Below are 15,315 nucleotides of genomic sequence, written 5' to 3' on the forward strand. Positions count from 1 at the left end.
GGCCACTCTCCACTTTTCTCCCCAAACCAGTGGACACAAGCACAATTCTTGCCTTCTCTAGGAGCCACGCTGGCTTCTGCCTTGGCCAACAGTATCAAGGAAGCAGCCGCTGGATATCCCTTCTCCTGGAAGCTCAGCTGTCCTCAGAGTCAGGTAGAGAATGTCACTCTGCAGGCCAACTGGCAGGCACCCCTCCGAACTTACAAAAAACACACAGCAGGGTGGGGGGTTTCAGGAAAAGAGCAGATTGGCAATATCTGTCTCCTGTCTGTCAAGAGTGGTCGGAGTGCCTGCTGCTTGGGTTAAGATAAACACAACTTCCTCTCTCGGCTGGGCCTGTAATTCTATACATAAGGCAGGATTGCCATCTCAAGTGAACGCCCCATCAGTAAGCGAGGCCCTGATCAAGGCTTGTGTAAGTAGAGAAAGGCCTTTGGTTTCTCTTCAAAAGGCTGCAAGCTCTCAAGCTCTCGAGCTCCCTCTTGTTCATGAACTCGCTCAATAAAGTATAAGAAATGCAGCGAGGTTAAAGTGTGTCTGGCCATGGATATCTTTGTACACTCCACATACTGAAGTTTTAAAACGGACATATCAACGTCTGAAGGGCAATGTCTGATGTTCCTAACAGATGTCCTGAAAGCTGTTAAGTGCAAATTTAGCCACAAAAGCTACTCAGCTACCACATGTTAAGTGCTTAGGTTGTGCAAGGCATGCTGCCAACAGTGTTACACACGTGCATCACCTCACCCTAAAATAATCCCATCAGTTCCATGCTATTATTAACCACAGTTACCAGCTGGGGAGACTAAGGTGTAGAGAGGTTAAGTAATTTGCCCACGGTCACACAGCTAATGAGAGGTGGGGCACGGACCTGAGCCCGAGTCTGACTCCAGAGCCAGCACTCTCAACCACTATGCCCATGGCCTCCCCAATACATCTTACCTATTCATTTAAACCAGATCTGGCAGGATCTTGATTCAGAAAGGTTTTTGGGTTTTTATATTTGCTCACCTTTTCAAATATTCAATAATTCCATCTTTCCACTACTACCTATTGTTTTCTACCCACTGAACTGAATATACTTGGTTCCCTGAGAGCTACTCATGTGGACAGCGTGTCTGTAACTCTCCCCAGCTGTTTGCTGACCCAATGCCCCCAAACACAGGGCTTCCACGGGAAGCAAAAACAGAAGAAACAGCTGGGTCCTTTGGTGGGAAAACACAGACACTTACGGTCAGATGGGATCACCTACCTAACCTCTGTCCCAGAGCAGAAATCGTCTCCAAGATCCCTGACAGATGTTCAGACTCCTATTAATGAGAGGAAACTCAGTAATTTGAAGCAGGCCTCTTCCCTAAGCAATGGCTCAGCATTTATTACAGTCAGAAGCACATTCCTAAAATCGAAAACTCTGCCTCTGGTCACTTTCCTCTGCTGGGCCTAATTCTCTATTGTTCTGGGCTCAGCACATCCCTGCATATGACAGCCTCACAGTAAGAGAAGACAACTGTCAGTTGTCCCTTCGGGCCTTGCATCAGCATGGCGGTTTGTCAGAAATGCAGAATCTCAAGCCTCACCCAGACCTACTGAATTAGACTCTGCATTGTAACAAGATCCCCAGGTGCCCGTTCAAGTTTCAGAAGCGATGCCTTAGAGGTTTTTCTTCATTCATTCTACAAATATGCAAGAGCCTACCACAGGCCAGGGCCTGTGCAAAGCCTTAGAGGAGACAGGCACAGCTTCCGAGCTCACGATGAATGGAGTGGGTAACAGTGAAGTCATCCTCCGGCAAGAGCAGCTAACCGTTTTAGGGCATTTAGTGCGGGCCAGGCACTCCTTTAAGTGCTTCACATGGACTGGCTCCTTTGACCCTCACAAAAACACCATGAGGTGCATATAAGAATCTTCCCATTTTCAAGATGAGGAAATGGAGATACTGAGAGGTTCAAGCTGACATGACCAGCATAAAACAGAGCTGAGAGTCAAGCCCTAGCAGTCTGGCTCCAGGGACCGGGCTGACAAGGAGCAGCCTATGTGTACACAGCGTCAGCAAAGACCCTCCACAGGGGATGCCTGAGGTCTGAAGGATGAGTGGGCATGAGAAAGACTAGGGGGTCCCAGGAGGAATGACAGAGATGGGGAGATCATTTCAGACAGAAGATAAAGGACACGCAAAGGCCCAGAGCGCAGAGCGAGTACCCTGACTGCCAGGACGAAATGCCTCAGTGTGGCAGGAACACAGAATGTGGAGGTGGCGGGGGGGACTGCAGGTGAGGCCGAGAGGTAAGCAGGGAGACTCATGCAGGGCCTTGTGAACCCCGAAAGCATGTCCTTTATCCTAAGCACAACTAGGGAACCACCAAGGGATCCAAGCAACCAAGTGACATCACGAGACCTGCGCTGATTCCTCTAGGCGCAGGGAATGGATGGGAGGGGCCCCAACGCTCAGGCCCAAAGGAGACAGAGAGGAAAATGCAGAAACCAGCAAGGAGACCACTGCAGCAGCTTAGGTGAGAATTGTTGTTGCCCAGTTAGTCTAAAATGTCTCAAGTTCTCTCAGTTACTCACGGTTCAGCACGAACGTCATCACTTTGGGACCTATCCTCCTGGTTACCCCTCCTTTAGCTTTATTCCCATTGAGCAGTATGACTCTTAAATGTGGAACCCAGGATGTGATAAGAGCCCCCAGATGCTTCCTGAGAATTCGCTTGAATGGTTGAGTAGAGACAGGGTCAAGAACACTCCAGACATGGGTTCAAATCCCAGCTTGGTCCAGACTGGTTACTGACCCTCTCCAGGTTCAGGGTACCCAACTGCAAAGTGGGGATAATACACCACCACACCACAGGACTGCTCCAACATTCAAGAGCAAAGGCATACCATGACTCTGCCAGAAGACCAGGCACAAAGGAGGAAGGGCATTAATTATTGTTTGTTTTTCATGATCATGTATTGAATGAGGCCAAGGAGTCTCAAAACTGTGGGCGTAACAGAGAAAAAAAGATCAAACGCTGGGGGAGGTCAAGGAGAAGACACCCTCAGCGGATGAAGCCAGTCCACATTCCAGGGAGAAGACAAGTCAACTATAAGAAATCTGTTCAGAAATCTTTCCAGACTCAGGTAGTTTGGAGAGAGGTTATAGCACAGCATCAGGCATCCATGTAGGAAAAAAATTAGCCTTCAGTCAACCTAAAACGTCATCAGCAAAAAACGCTACAAGAACCGGGAACAGTGAAAACCATTTTAGAACAAGCACTAATTCCTTTTCAACCAGCTTTTAACTAAGGACCATCATTATGCCGGGCACTGGGCCACGAGGGCAGGGCAAGATCTGGTCCCTCCAGGTGCTCCAAAATCTAGCTGGGGAGACAAAAATAGAAGACAGCCGTGATACACACTACACTGAAGGTTGTGAAGTAGGCAGTTAGCATGTACCTCTAGCATGCAGACATTGACTCCTGTGCGACGCATTTCAGAACGCCATATTTCGGGGCAGTAGAGGAAGAAGGAGATTAAGAAGGAATCCAGTAATTTGGCAAAGGAATACTCAAAGGCCCGTCTCCTTCTAAAGCAGTTTAGAGGAGGTATTATAAGGAAGGCTTCTGATGTCAGACTGTCTGGGTTCAAATCCTGGCTCTGCCACTTCGCGCTGTGTAACTTGGACCCACCACTCAACGTCTTGTACATTAGTTCCTCATCTATAAAAGGACGGCAAGACTTCATAGCTCTGTAGCTGCCTTATGGGGTTGTATGAGGGTTAAATAAATTAACGTATGTAAAGTAAACTATACAAATTAAATAGATTAAATTTCATTAACATATGTAAGCACTATACATGGTATTCACTATTATTTGCATGTATGGAAAACACATTATCATTAAGTACACAAGGTGACAGGATAAAAAAAAAATTTTTTTTTACATCCATTGTTCAAACACAGCAGCCTAAAAGATAGTGTGGGTGGGGACCCAGGGTGTGTCCCAATCCCAATTTTGACGCGGTATTGCTTTCTGAGCCCAGGAGACGACCTAAATCTCTCTCATTTCCTCATCCGTCAAAAAAGGGAGGGCAATAATTATCATAAACGCAAGTGATTCACCACATAACTTCATCAGTGCTCTGAAGACAGGATTATAAAAGCCTTCACCAAAAGAAAAAGTCCCTCATCAACCACTATGTTCTGCTTTCAGGAGAACCATATAACAGTATGATGCAATTACACATGCTCTCTGTCCAAATCAATTTTGCCCTCGATGGAGGAGGCCACAACGGCAATACTGAGACTCAATCAGATGACAAAGAGAACACATCCCTTACACTGGAAGCACTTTACGCATATAGAGCTGAAATTTGCTCTCCATGAGCAAATGAATTATTATGAGTAAATGAATATAAAACAGCGGTCTGGGGTCTACTCTCCCATGGGTGACTCAGCTATTCAGAAAGGAAGCTATCCAAGGCAACGGAGATAAAGCTCTCCTGTGTCCATGTGCAGGATGCCCAGCACCTTCAGACACGCATCTCAAAGCTTTGAGCAGGGCTTCCCTGGTGGCGCAGTGGTTGAGAGTCCGCCTGCCGATGCAGGGGACACGGGTTCGTGCCCCGGTCTGGGAAGATCCCACATGCCGCGGTCGCGGCTGGGCCTGTGAGCCACGGCCGCTGAGCCTGCGTGTCCGGAGCCTGTGCTCTGCAGGGGGAGAGACCACAACGGTGAGAGGCCCACGTACCACAAAAAAACAAAACAAAACAAAAAAAAAAAAGCTTTGAGCAAGTAGGCAGGAATCCAGCGAGGGCCACTTGTAGTGTGTGGGACTCCAGACTAATCACGCAGCAGGCGTCACCCCAGTGGCCGTGCAACATGCTGTGACCCTTCTACGGTGTCCGGGGAATTGATTTAAATTACAATGTTGCGCCCTTTAGATGGAGTCTGTTGGTTCAAGATTGGGATAAGCGGGTAAATCTGAAATGAAGATTATAAAAAAACCCACTCATCTTTTTATTAAATTTGAATTGATTTTGTGAATACGGAACACGTTGCAAGAGACGTTCCCACAAAACAGCTGCTCGCACACACAAAACCTTGAATATGCTTCAAGGCATATACTTGACAAGCACCTTAAATAGACTGATTTTTCTGCCTTGTTTATAACAAGACAGGCAGAAAACTCAGTCCCACTGCGAAAGGCCCATCGTGGATTAGAATCAAAAGAACAAACAAAATTTAAGGGAGGCCCTCCCCTTCGCATGTGGGTATTTAAAACTAAGTAAGATATGGGTTCATTCCTTCGAGGCCTTGCCAAAAGAAAAAAAAAAGGAGAAATAATGTTGCTTAGCAACAAATAGACAACGGGCAGGGAAGGAGAGCGGGGGTGAAGGAAAGCTGAGCCTATGGGTTCATTATGGCCACCCTAGTCCAGATGACCTCTGTGACCCAAGATCCAGGCCGTGTCCCCATTTGGCCTCAGAATGAGGCCTGCCTGTTTCCATCCATTCGTCTTATCTTGACAAAGAAGACCTGCAATCCCAAAGAAATAGAAACCTACTTCTGGACAGCACGAGGCTCCTGGACAACAATGCTGCCTTGTGAAAAGCTAACCGGCCTATTTCTGGCGCTGATCACAGTTTCAAGCTAAACTCCATTGAGCAGATGGGAAAACGGAGGCCTGGAGAGATGCAGTGAGTGACTCCCCCACGGCGTCACAGTGGTTGGTGGCAGAGCCTGGGCGGGGCGCTAGCTCTCAGGTCAGCTGGGGCTCTCTCTACTCCAGGGCTAGCAGTTTTCCCACATCTGCGAAGAACCATCCCCCACCTCAGCCTAAATGGGAGGTAAGACTGTGATCAGATAAGCAGATTGCTGGTACTCAAATTCTTCTCATCGCTGGATCATGAAAAATGCCATTCTTATTTGAGGCTCCCTTCAAAACTGCTGGGAGATCCCAGGCCAGTTCACAAAGAGCTTGCATGAGATGGGAAACCCTTCTTTCTCTCTCTCAACCAAGCCATCTTACTAAATCCACAAGCCCCCTAATAGGTGGGCTGACACAGTGCAAGCATTCTGGGACTGCAGAAAAAGAAGAGTCCAATAAAATGAAAAGACCCTAAGTCTGATCCTCAAACTCACAGCCACGCTTCAGATCCAGAGTGGTTGGTCACCGCCAACCAGCACACTCCTTATCCCAGTATCATCCTGAGACCATGATTCCTAGGCTGTCAATCTTTTAAAGGGGACACGTGCTGAGCAAGCAGGAGTCTTCAGCCAACATGTTACTCAGGAGATGCCCTGAGGCAGGGTTATACTGCCCCAGACCAGACCCTCATTTGCATTACAAATAGGATTCAAATAATGTTGCAGGTCACAGACAGAGTACCCCACACCTTGTTAAAAACGCATTAAGTTAAAGGGTCCAAGTGGTTTTCTATCTTGCAGTGGGCTTTCTTCCTCATTTATATGGTCCTAACTTAATGCTAGAAAGAGTGTGGGCAGACAGCAGAAAAGTAATAACCTAGTCCATTCCCATTTAGAGACTGCAGGTGACACGGCTTGAAGGAACCCTGTGCTTTGTGCAGGGAAGGGTCCATAGGGCTGAGGGAAGACAAAGCACTGGGTCCAGGCCTTTGCAAGAGTGTTCTGGCCTGACTCTGACACTCACACATCATGTGATGCTGGGCCAGATCCTCAACCCTTGTCAGCCAAAATGGCATCAGGGATAAAACAGATACACCCTGGGCTGAGAAGGTGTGGCAAACCTCAAGGAGAGAGAACACGTGAAAAGTGTCATCATCTACTTTGCTCCAACAAACTACTAGATTACAGGGGCAACTTTCCTACTTTATAGAAAGATATTTCACCTGCTGGGCCTCTACTTGCATATAAACAGCTGTCACGTGGACAACAAATTACTCTCAACACAGCCCTGAAAAATTTTAACTGTGTATTGGCGTTGACTTCCTTGACAATGTCTCTATCTTTCCTCCCTGGGACATAAATGGCTGGTGCACAGGAGGCAACCAATAAACGTCTGTGTAATTATAATAATCATTCTAAGAAGGGACATTTAAGTGACTATGGGCAAGTTACTCAATTTCTTAGGGCCTCAATTTCCTCATCTGCATAATGGGAACACTGATACCTACACCTCACAGGAAGGTTACCAGACTAAAAGAGAGAATCCACGGGAAATGCTCTGCACAACTGAATGCTCTATTACTGTCGGCTACTGTTATTTATAATGTGGGTCTGTTTCTCCAAGACACCTTAAGACTCTCAAAAAGCCAGGGGGACTGTGTTCAACCCATCCTGCCTTCCCTTATCACCAAAACCAGCAGCTGGAACACAGTAGGACCTCAGTGCTTGTTGAGCTGAACACTCATTTTCATAATACATCCACCTAGTGGATTATTACGCTTGAAACCAACGTGATTAGCGGAGAAGGCGAAGCACAGAGGACAAGGGTGATACTTACCTAAAACAGCCACACTTTCAGCCTGGTCTCTGAGCTCTTCCCCAATCCACAGGAAGCACTGAACGACATCAGAACGCTTCCTTTCTCCTCACCTTTCCCTGCCCAAACTAAATTCCTCCCCATCTTCCACTGTGAGTTTTCTTTCAAACAGCTTTTCTTCTGAAACTAAAGGTTCAACTACAAGGTTAAAAACCTCTCACACCTTGGTGACACTGATACGATAGCATCTGTACAAGATCAAGGATTTGGGGCCAAGATTGGCCTCTTGACATAAATGGAAAAGATCAAGTTTTGAGGGCAAGAACTGGACCACTGCCCCAGTCTGAAAAAGGAGATTACACAATAAACCGCATCAACACCAAAGCCTATCTTATTTCCCAAAAGCCCCAGTTCTTATTTCCACTCCAACAGTGCTGAAGGTTATACTTAAAACAGCAGAGATTCTAGGCTCAAAATGGACGATGGTTGTTAGTTTCCATCTTTTCTTTGCAGAAGATGCCGGTATATTTACTAGGGGGAAGGGATGGGTGGGAGTGAAAAGGAAAAGATAACATAGAGAAAGGAAATCACGAACCACAAAGTTTCTATTCCCACTTTCAATCTGATGTTTGCCTTCCCTATTCTTTTAAGATTATGGGCAAAGCAACACAGATCAGGAAGAGAAGAGATTCTGCCTTCCCTTCCATGGACACTGGTGCTTTAAAATGGTACCACATTAACAAAAGGACGAAAGTAACTGAACTATTCTACATCTCAGCTCTTCTCATCACCTAGAGGGCAGGGACATGGTCCAAAATTCATTCGGATAATGAAAAAGGCTTGGCTTATGTGAAACAGATGTGCAGCCAATCTTTTCTTCGTACAGACAATGTTAGGGGCAGGAGATATAGTCCAAGGAATCACAAAAAAAAGCAATTCCCTTGGAAACGCACTTTGACTCAGCAGAAAGAAGCAAGTGTGTTCAGTAGTTTCACTCTTCTGCATCTACTGTGAAAAATAACAGCAACCAGTCACTGAGCAAGCCTTGTGGACCCAACTACTCTGTTTGGCTACTTATCCATATTATCTTCAATCCTATTATCTTCATGTGGAAGGAATTCTTTTTCCCCCATTGCATAAGTAAGGAAACAAGCTTAGATATTTAAGTCATCTACCAAGATCACTCAGCTTGTATATGGGAACACCTGGGGCTCAAATCTAGGCCCACGGGGTCCATGTACACACCCCTAACCACAGAAGCATTTAAAGACAAAAAGTGGAACCATATATAAGAACTCACATATAGTTCCTTTCCCTTCTGCCACCATATATGAGTATCAGGCTCTGTACTAAGAACTGGGAGCAAAAAGACAGGGATAACTAAGGCTTCCTGAGCCCTTAACTAAGGGCCAGGCTCCCTCAGTACTAAATGCGGAACACACATTTAATCGTCACAATAACCTTACGAGGGAGGGGCTAATACCATCTTTCATTTTGCAGATGAGAAAACCAAGGTTCACGGAGGTTAAGCCATTTGTCCAGGGTCACACAGCTAAGAATGAGTAGAACTTGGATTTGAACCCAGGAAGCCTGATACCACAGCCTATGCTATTAACCACTAGGGTAGCAGATTTCAAGAGGAGCTCACAAAATGAAAAACCCAAAGTCAGAAGCCACAGGGAGTATTAGATAAATAGGCCTTTGGCTTCCATTTACTTAAGAACAGGTTATGATGGTTCTCAATATAGGAAACAACTTGGCAAGGAAACAATGGAAGCGACAGCAAACCCAAATGACTAAATGTAGCTCTGCTGACTGCTTGGATAAAGACTCCATCATTCTATGCGGCCGCTTGCCAGCACCTCACTTTTCCATATGTGTTTGTTAAACTCTGAGGTGCAATGGCACAGCAAGGAAATGGACTAGAAATGCCTCCAAATTGCCCAACTGCCCTATGCACCATTTCTAAACATCAAAATGACTTCAACTTCAAAATAGACTAGTATTTGGAGAGGCAGTCATCCCTTTCTAAAGAGAGATCTTTCTCTTCATTTTAGAGAAAAATGTTTCAAAGTACGCTACACCAGAATTGAAAGGCTGCTTTGGAAAAGGTCGCCCGGGTTCCAAGGTGGAAGAGACCTTCCTGGCACGGCAGTGGCTGCGAAGGGAGATGGGCCTGGGCCCCTCACCTGTGTGCAAAGGGCCTCCGGCTCACCACAAGGAATTTAGGCAGCCCTGACCTACATTCACAAAGCCTGCAGCAAAGCTTGTTTTGAACCAGATTTCCCACAAGTACAAAGCACCTCACAACCTAGAAACCTTTATTTTTAATTTATGGGGAAAGACAGTCAACAAATTAAGTCACTGTCACGTGACCACCTGTAGAACCAGGCCAGGCCATAAATGGAATTTGGTTCTTTCTAAATGGCCTCTATCGGACTGTCACTTTTATCTCAGAACAATCCCTTTCAATCAGCCACCAGGTATACATCTAAGCACCAGGCACTTTTACCCTAGCGCCAGGAAAACATATATCTCTCCTGACTTCCCCTGGCTATGGTCCTGTTTATTTTAACGTTCTAAACCTGTATTCAAATAGCCACTGGTTAACTTTGTACAGTCCATTAACACCTTTCTCAGCTTCCTTTCCCAACTCCCAAAGCCTGGGTGTAGAATGGGATAAGAGCTCACATCGGACCCAAGCAATAAGCTTCTCATCCCTTCACCTGGTCCCTGCTGCAAAAGCAACGTGTGGACCAGCTCCCTGCTATGTAGTAAAGCCGGGAATTTATAGCTCAGGCTCTATTAGCAGTGCTTCTTAACCTAGGCTGTACGGAAGACTCACCCAGGGAGCTTTCAAAATATCTCAAACGCCCAATTAAATGAGAATCTCTGGAAGTGGAGCTCATACGTGATACTTCTGAATGTCCCCCAGGTGATTTCTCTGTGCAGCCCAAGTGGACAAGCCCAGCTCCTACTGCACCCATCACCAGCTCTGTGACTCCAGACAAGGTGCTAAACCTCTACTTACGAGGGCTTCAATCCCCTCCCAGGGAGAACAGACCCCTCCAAGAGCTAAAAATGCTTGCAGAGCCCTAAGCACATTACCTGCCCGTCACTCTTGGCTCAAGTCTATCACTCTTGGCTCTTTTAAAAGATAAACTGCAGCACATTATATAATTCAGAGTAGGGAATTAATTCTATGAGTGAGTGACTGGATTATGATCACTGGATCCAATCTTTCTGCTGCATTCAGGATTCTGTTTTGGAAGATGACATGGAACAGGAACTGAGAAGAAAAAGGCAACAGAGGCAAAAGGAACCCCAGGTTCCTGTCACATCAGGCTTACGCCAACAATTTTTTTTTTTTTTTTTTTTTTGCGGTACGCGGGCCTCTCACTGCTGTGGCCTCTCCCGTTGTGGAGCACAGGCTCCGGACGCGCAGGCTCAGCGGCCATGGCTCACAGGCCCAGCCGCTCCGCGGCATGTGGGATCTTCCCAGACCGGGGCACGAACCTGTGTCCCCTGCATTGGCAGGCGGACTCTCAACCACTGCGCCACCAGGGAAGCCCCACGCCAACAATTTTTTTTTTTAACAGTCTCCCACCAGCACCCCCCAGGTGAAAACGTTCTGCTGGCAGACTCGTGCCAACTGGATGCAGCTCAACACTGAACGTCTTCCAAATGGCTTCTCCCCATCTGAACGTCTGCCTCCTATTTTATTCTAATTTCTTTAGCTTTTATCCAAAAAACTCAAACAGTTTCTAAATCACCTAACAATAAGAACTTATAACTCAAAGGATACAATCTGCAAACAGCAAGGTTTAAACTCTTTGGGACTGAAGCCATCAGTCAAATACCTAACCCAGTGGGTTCTCAGCCCTGGCTGCATATAAAAATCACACGGAAAGCCTTGAAAATGCCAGTGCCTAGGCTGCAACCTTGAGAGATTCTTTAATTGGACTGGAGTGGGGCCCTGAGCAGCCATTTAAAATCTCTCCCAGATAATTCTACTACACAGCCAGAGCTGAGAACCACTAACCACAGCAAAAAATAAAAAAAAAAAAATTTCTCACTTTAAGATAACAACTATATTTTAAACAGTTCCTGGAATAAACTAAGCTACCTTCCAAGGAAGGCATCAAACGCAAGAGGCCTACTAAGAAAGCCAACACTGCTAGGCTACCAGCAGGAAAGCCGTCCCACCTATGCCTTTTAACTCAAAAAGTAAGTAATAATCGAGAACTTCTCACTCGAAGGCGAGGTATCTAAGGATATCAAACCCCCAAAGGGACAGCAAGATCTGCGGAAATAACACTTGTTCCTTGTGACTCAATCCAGAAATCCTGTTTGTTTGGCAATATCTGCACAAGTGTGAGGCTTTAAACTGAATTAGCACTTACCAACATGTATTCAAGAGACAAATGAAGGCCCTAATACAAGCCATCCCAATCTTGACACTGAACTTATTTATGCATTCTCAAGAGGTCAGAAAGCTTGAAATTGGTATCATACTTTTAAAAAATATGTAAGCAAATAAACCTACGACTGCTTTAAAAAAACTAAATCCACACAGAGCAACACACTTCATGAATTTTCAAATGAGTCAAGGGACCCGCTCTGGGAAGGTCACCAACTTACCTCTGAATTTCTTGGGTGGATTGTTAAGGTCCCCAGCTTCTGGCTGTACAACACAACGATCATCAACCAGGCTGCAAAGAAAATAAAGATAAATGTTGTACCAAGCCAAGTCTAAGAAAATAAAACCCTAAGCACTCTGCAAAAATCAAATACTCAGGGCTGTTCCTGCACAAAACTTAGGCTGCCCTATTCTCCTGCCAGGGAGCTGTTGACACTAGAGGTTTCCTATGTAGGGAGCTAAACCTCATCCAAACACCCAAGACTCTGCTTCTGCAACAGACACATTCAGCTACTGTTTTCTGTGGCTCTTTTCTCTTACCCGCAGCCATGAGAGATCTGAGCACAGCACGCACTAATGCTCAAGTCGGGGGCATAGCAAGGGATCGGCGCACTCAACCAACGGTAGCTGAGGGGCCCACCCCATGCCAGGCACTGAGCTAGGTCCTGGGATGTGAGGATGAGTAGAAGCCAGGCCCCTGCCCTTAGGGAGCTCAAGGCTAGTTTGTGCAGGAGCCACAAAGACAAACTGATAACAAGAATATAAACCAAAGGCTGTAAAGGAAGAGAACAAAATACAGCCAGAAACTAACTGTGCCTGAGGCCATCTGAAAAGCTGCTGGTGGAAGAGGGAAAACTGGAGCTATTGGAAACTGAAGTCAAGGTGGGGGATGAAGAAGAGGGGAGCTTTTTCAGGGGGAGGGAACCCCGCGTACAAAAGCATCGAAATAAGAAAGGACTTTGGAGCTTCAAAAGCAACTAGTGCAAAAATTACAGATAAATAACCAGCCCCAAATTATATATAAAGCCCCCATGTTTAAAGTCCCAACTGAGGGCTTCCCTGGTGGCACAGTGGTTGAGAGTCTACCTGCCAATGCAGGGGGACACGGGTTCATGCCCCGGTCCGGGAAGATACCCCACATACCGCGGACCGGCTGGGCCTGTGAGCCATGGCCGCTGAGCCTGCGCCAGCGGGAGAGGCCACAACAGGGAGAGGCCCGTGTACCGCAAAAAAAAAAAAAAAAAAAGTCCCAACTGAACAATCTGAATTGTACAATGCTTTTAGAAGAACCAATTTTAAAACAATATTTTTGTTTGAACAGATGAGGAAATTGAAGTTCTGAGGAGTTTAAATGACTTTTCCAAGTTCCTAAAAGTGGTATCGGTACGATTGGCTCATTTTCCAAGTGACCACAGAATTTGCTCCCAGTTAATATGGTTTTCCAGGGTTTCTTCCATTAATCTGTGTCTTATCCCAAAGGCAAGGTACCATTAAATACCCGGCCTTAAATCTTATTGCTCCTTCCTCCAAAATTCCCTGACAACTGCTGAAGTCCTGCACGTCTTTCAAGACCTTGATTCAGAGCCCCCATCTTCTCCATGAAGGCCCTCAAGCCTTTCCTGCCCCAGGCCCTCTCTGCCTCTCCTCTGTCGCCCCAATATCACTGGGCTGAAACACAAATGGTGCACTAGGCTACGAACTCCATGAGGGCAGAGATCTGCCGGCTCTGTGGCCCAGAAGGTGCCCGGGGCCAGCACACTTCCTGTCCAGGCTGGGTGCTCAGTATTTACTTGGTGGATGAATCAAAAGTGTCCCACCAGCAATTTGCCTCCTTCAGCTCCGAGACACAAGAGCCCTCTGCATCAACAAGAGGGACAGTGTGGTCACAGCCTGAACTGTAATGCAAAACTCAAGAGCAGAAAGTCAAGAATCACTGAGCCTTTGTGAGTATAAATAAGGTAATGCCACCAGATCAAATATAATATGTGTATGCAGGGGCCAGGGGGAATGCCTTGGAATCCAATGCGGGACTGGGTTAATTTATCATCAAGCTCTCAAACAAGCAGGAAGAGGTAGGAGAAAGAGCCCCAGTCTAGGCTAGAAGAAAGTGAATTGTAGATGGCAGCCGGCCACCTACTAGCGGCACGACGCTAACTCCATCGCTTCACTCCTCCTGGTCTCAGTTTCTTCATGTGTAAAATCGAAGAGTAGGTCTCAAGGATTCTCAAGTAGGCAGATGTTCATAAGACTTTTTGTTTCTTAAATATATTGATACCCGGTGCCCATCCTCCCCAGGCCTACTAAAGCCGTGTTCCAGAATGGGAGCCAAGAACCTTTATTTTTAACAAGTTCTGCAGGTGATTCAGAAGCACATCTCTGACACTGCATGTCATACGCTTGGGCTGTCCAAGGTCCTAGTTGAGTTCTAAAGTTCAGTGAGTCAATAAAGCCATTTGGAGGTAACCACCATCTATATAAGTGGAACTGGGCAACATAAATGGAGATGGAGGCTGATTCCACAAAAACTGGCAGTCACTCATCATCAACCATGACTGCTGCTCCATAAATGTAAGAAATATGAGAAGGAAAAAGGTCACACTTTATTTTCCAAATCCATTTCTAAGCCAATTATCCTCAAATACGTGCAGGGAACCAAGGGAATAAAATATTCATCTAAAGGAAGGACTAGGGCCCAAAATTCATAAAAGAGCCATCCTCATGTTAAAGGGGGAGACCTTATCATTAATTTGTTCATAATACTTGAGGAAAACGCGTAGAAAGCTCTGCACTTCATACGAAATCTAAGAACAGATGCTCTGGAAGAAAAGGAGGTATTAACCTTATAGGGGCTGGTACAGTAGACTGAGCAAGTGACAGGAAGCGTGCCCAGGTGACTGGAAGGGCAGTGGCACCGTTAAAAGAAACTGGGGCCAAAGAGGAGGGATGGGGCATAGAGTGGGGTTGAGATTTAACAAGGCATCCAGGTAAGAGCTCTGGGCGGACAGTTAGGAGGGTGGTGAGCCAATTCAGCCAGAGAGGGGTGGTCAGCAAAGCCAGGAAGGAAAAGTCTGCCCTGTCAAGGGCAACCGTTAGGAGCGCTGGTCTTAGAGTCCTGAATCTTCGCAACTGTGAAACCCCGGGGCAGGTGATTTCACCTCTCTGATGCTCAGAGGTTTTGCCCCCATCAATAGCAATAATGACAGTCCTAACTGTAAAAAGCTGTTTGGGGATTAAAGGGATGGTGTATGTACAGTACGCGGCACAGAGCTGTAAACACCCATAGGATTCGTGGAAGGAGTTACCATTCCTACTTATTATTGGTGCTGTTATGGGTGAAAAATAAGAAGAGGACTCAAGATTCAACCACGGATGGAAAAAGCAAGGAGTCAGCCAAGAAGAAAAAAGGGACAACAGAGAGGCAGAGCAGCAGGACTCTTTGCCAAAAGCCACAG

At 46.3% G+C, this 15,315-nt stretch overlaps 1 protein-coding gene across 4 annotated transcripts in view; it reads right to left on the bottom strand.

Annotated features, from left to right (window-relative positions):
* Positions 1-15,315, bottom strand: part of ITPR1 (inositol 1,4,5-trisphosphate receptor type 1) — a 296,145-nt gene that overhangs the window by 279,610 nt on the left and 1,220 nt on the right. For all 4 annotated transcript variants that reach the window (XM_065886463.1, XM_065886459.1, XM_065886462.1 and 1 more), the window contains exon 2: positions 12,085-12,155. In XM_065886463.1, coding sequence (XP_065742535.1) covers positions 12,085-12,155 — 71 coding nt within the window. The remainder of the gene's footprint in view (positions 1-12,084; positions 12,156-15,315) is intronic.

This window comes from Phocoena phocoena, chromosome 10 (genome assembly GCF_963924675.1).
Source record: "Phocoena phocoena chromosome 10, mPhoPho1.1, whole genome shotgun sequence".
NCBI lineage: Eukaryota > Metazoa > Chordata > Mammalia > Artiodactyla > Phocoenidae > Phocoena > Phocoena phocoena.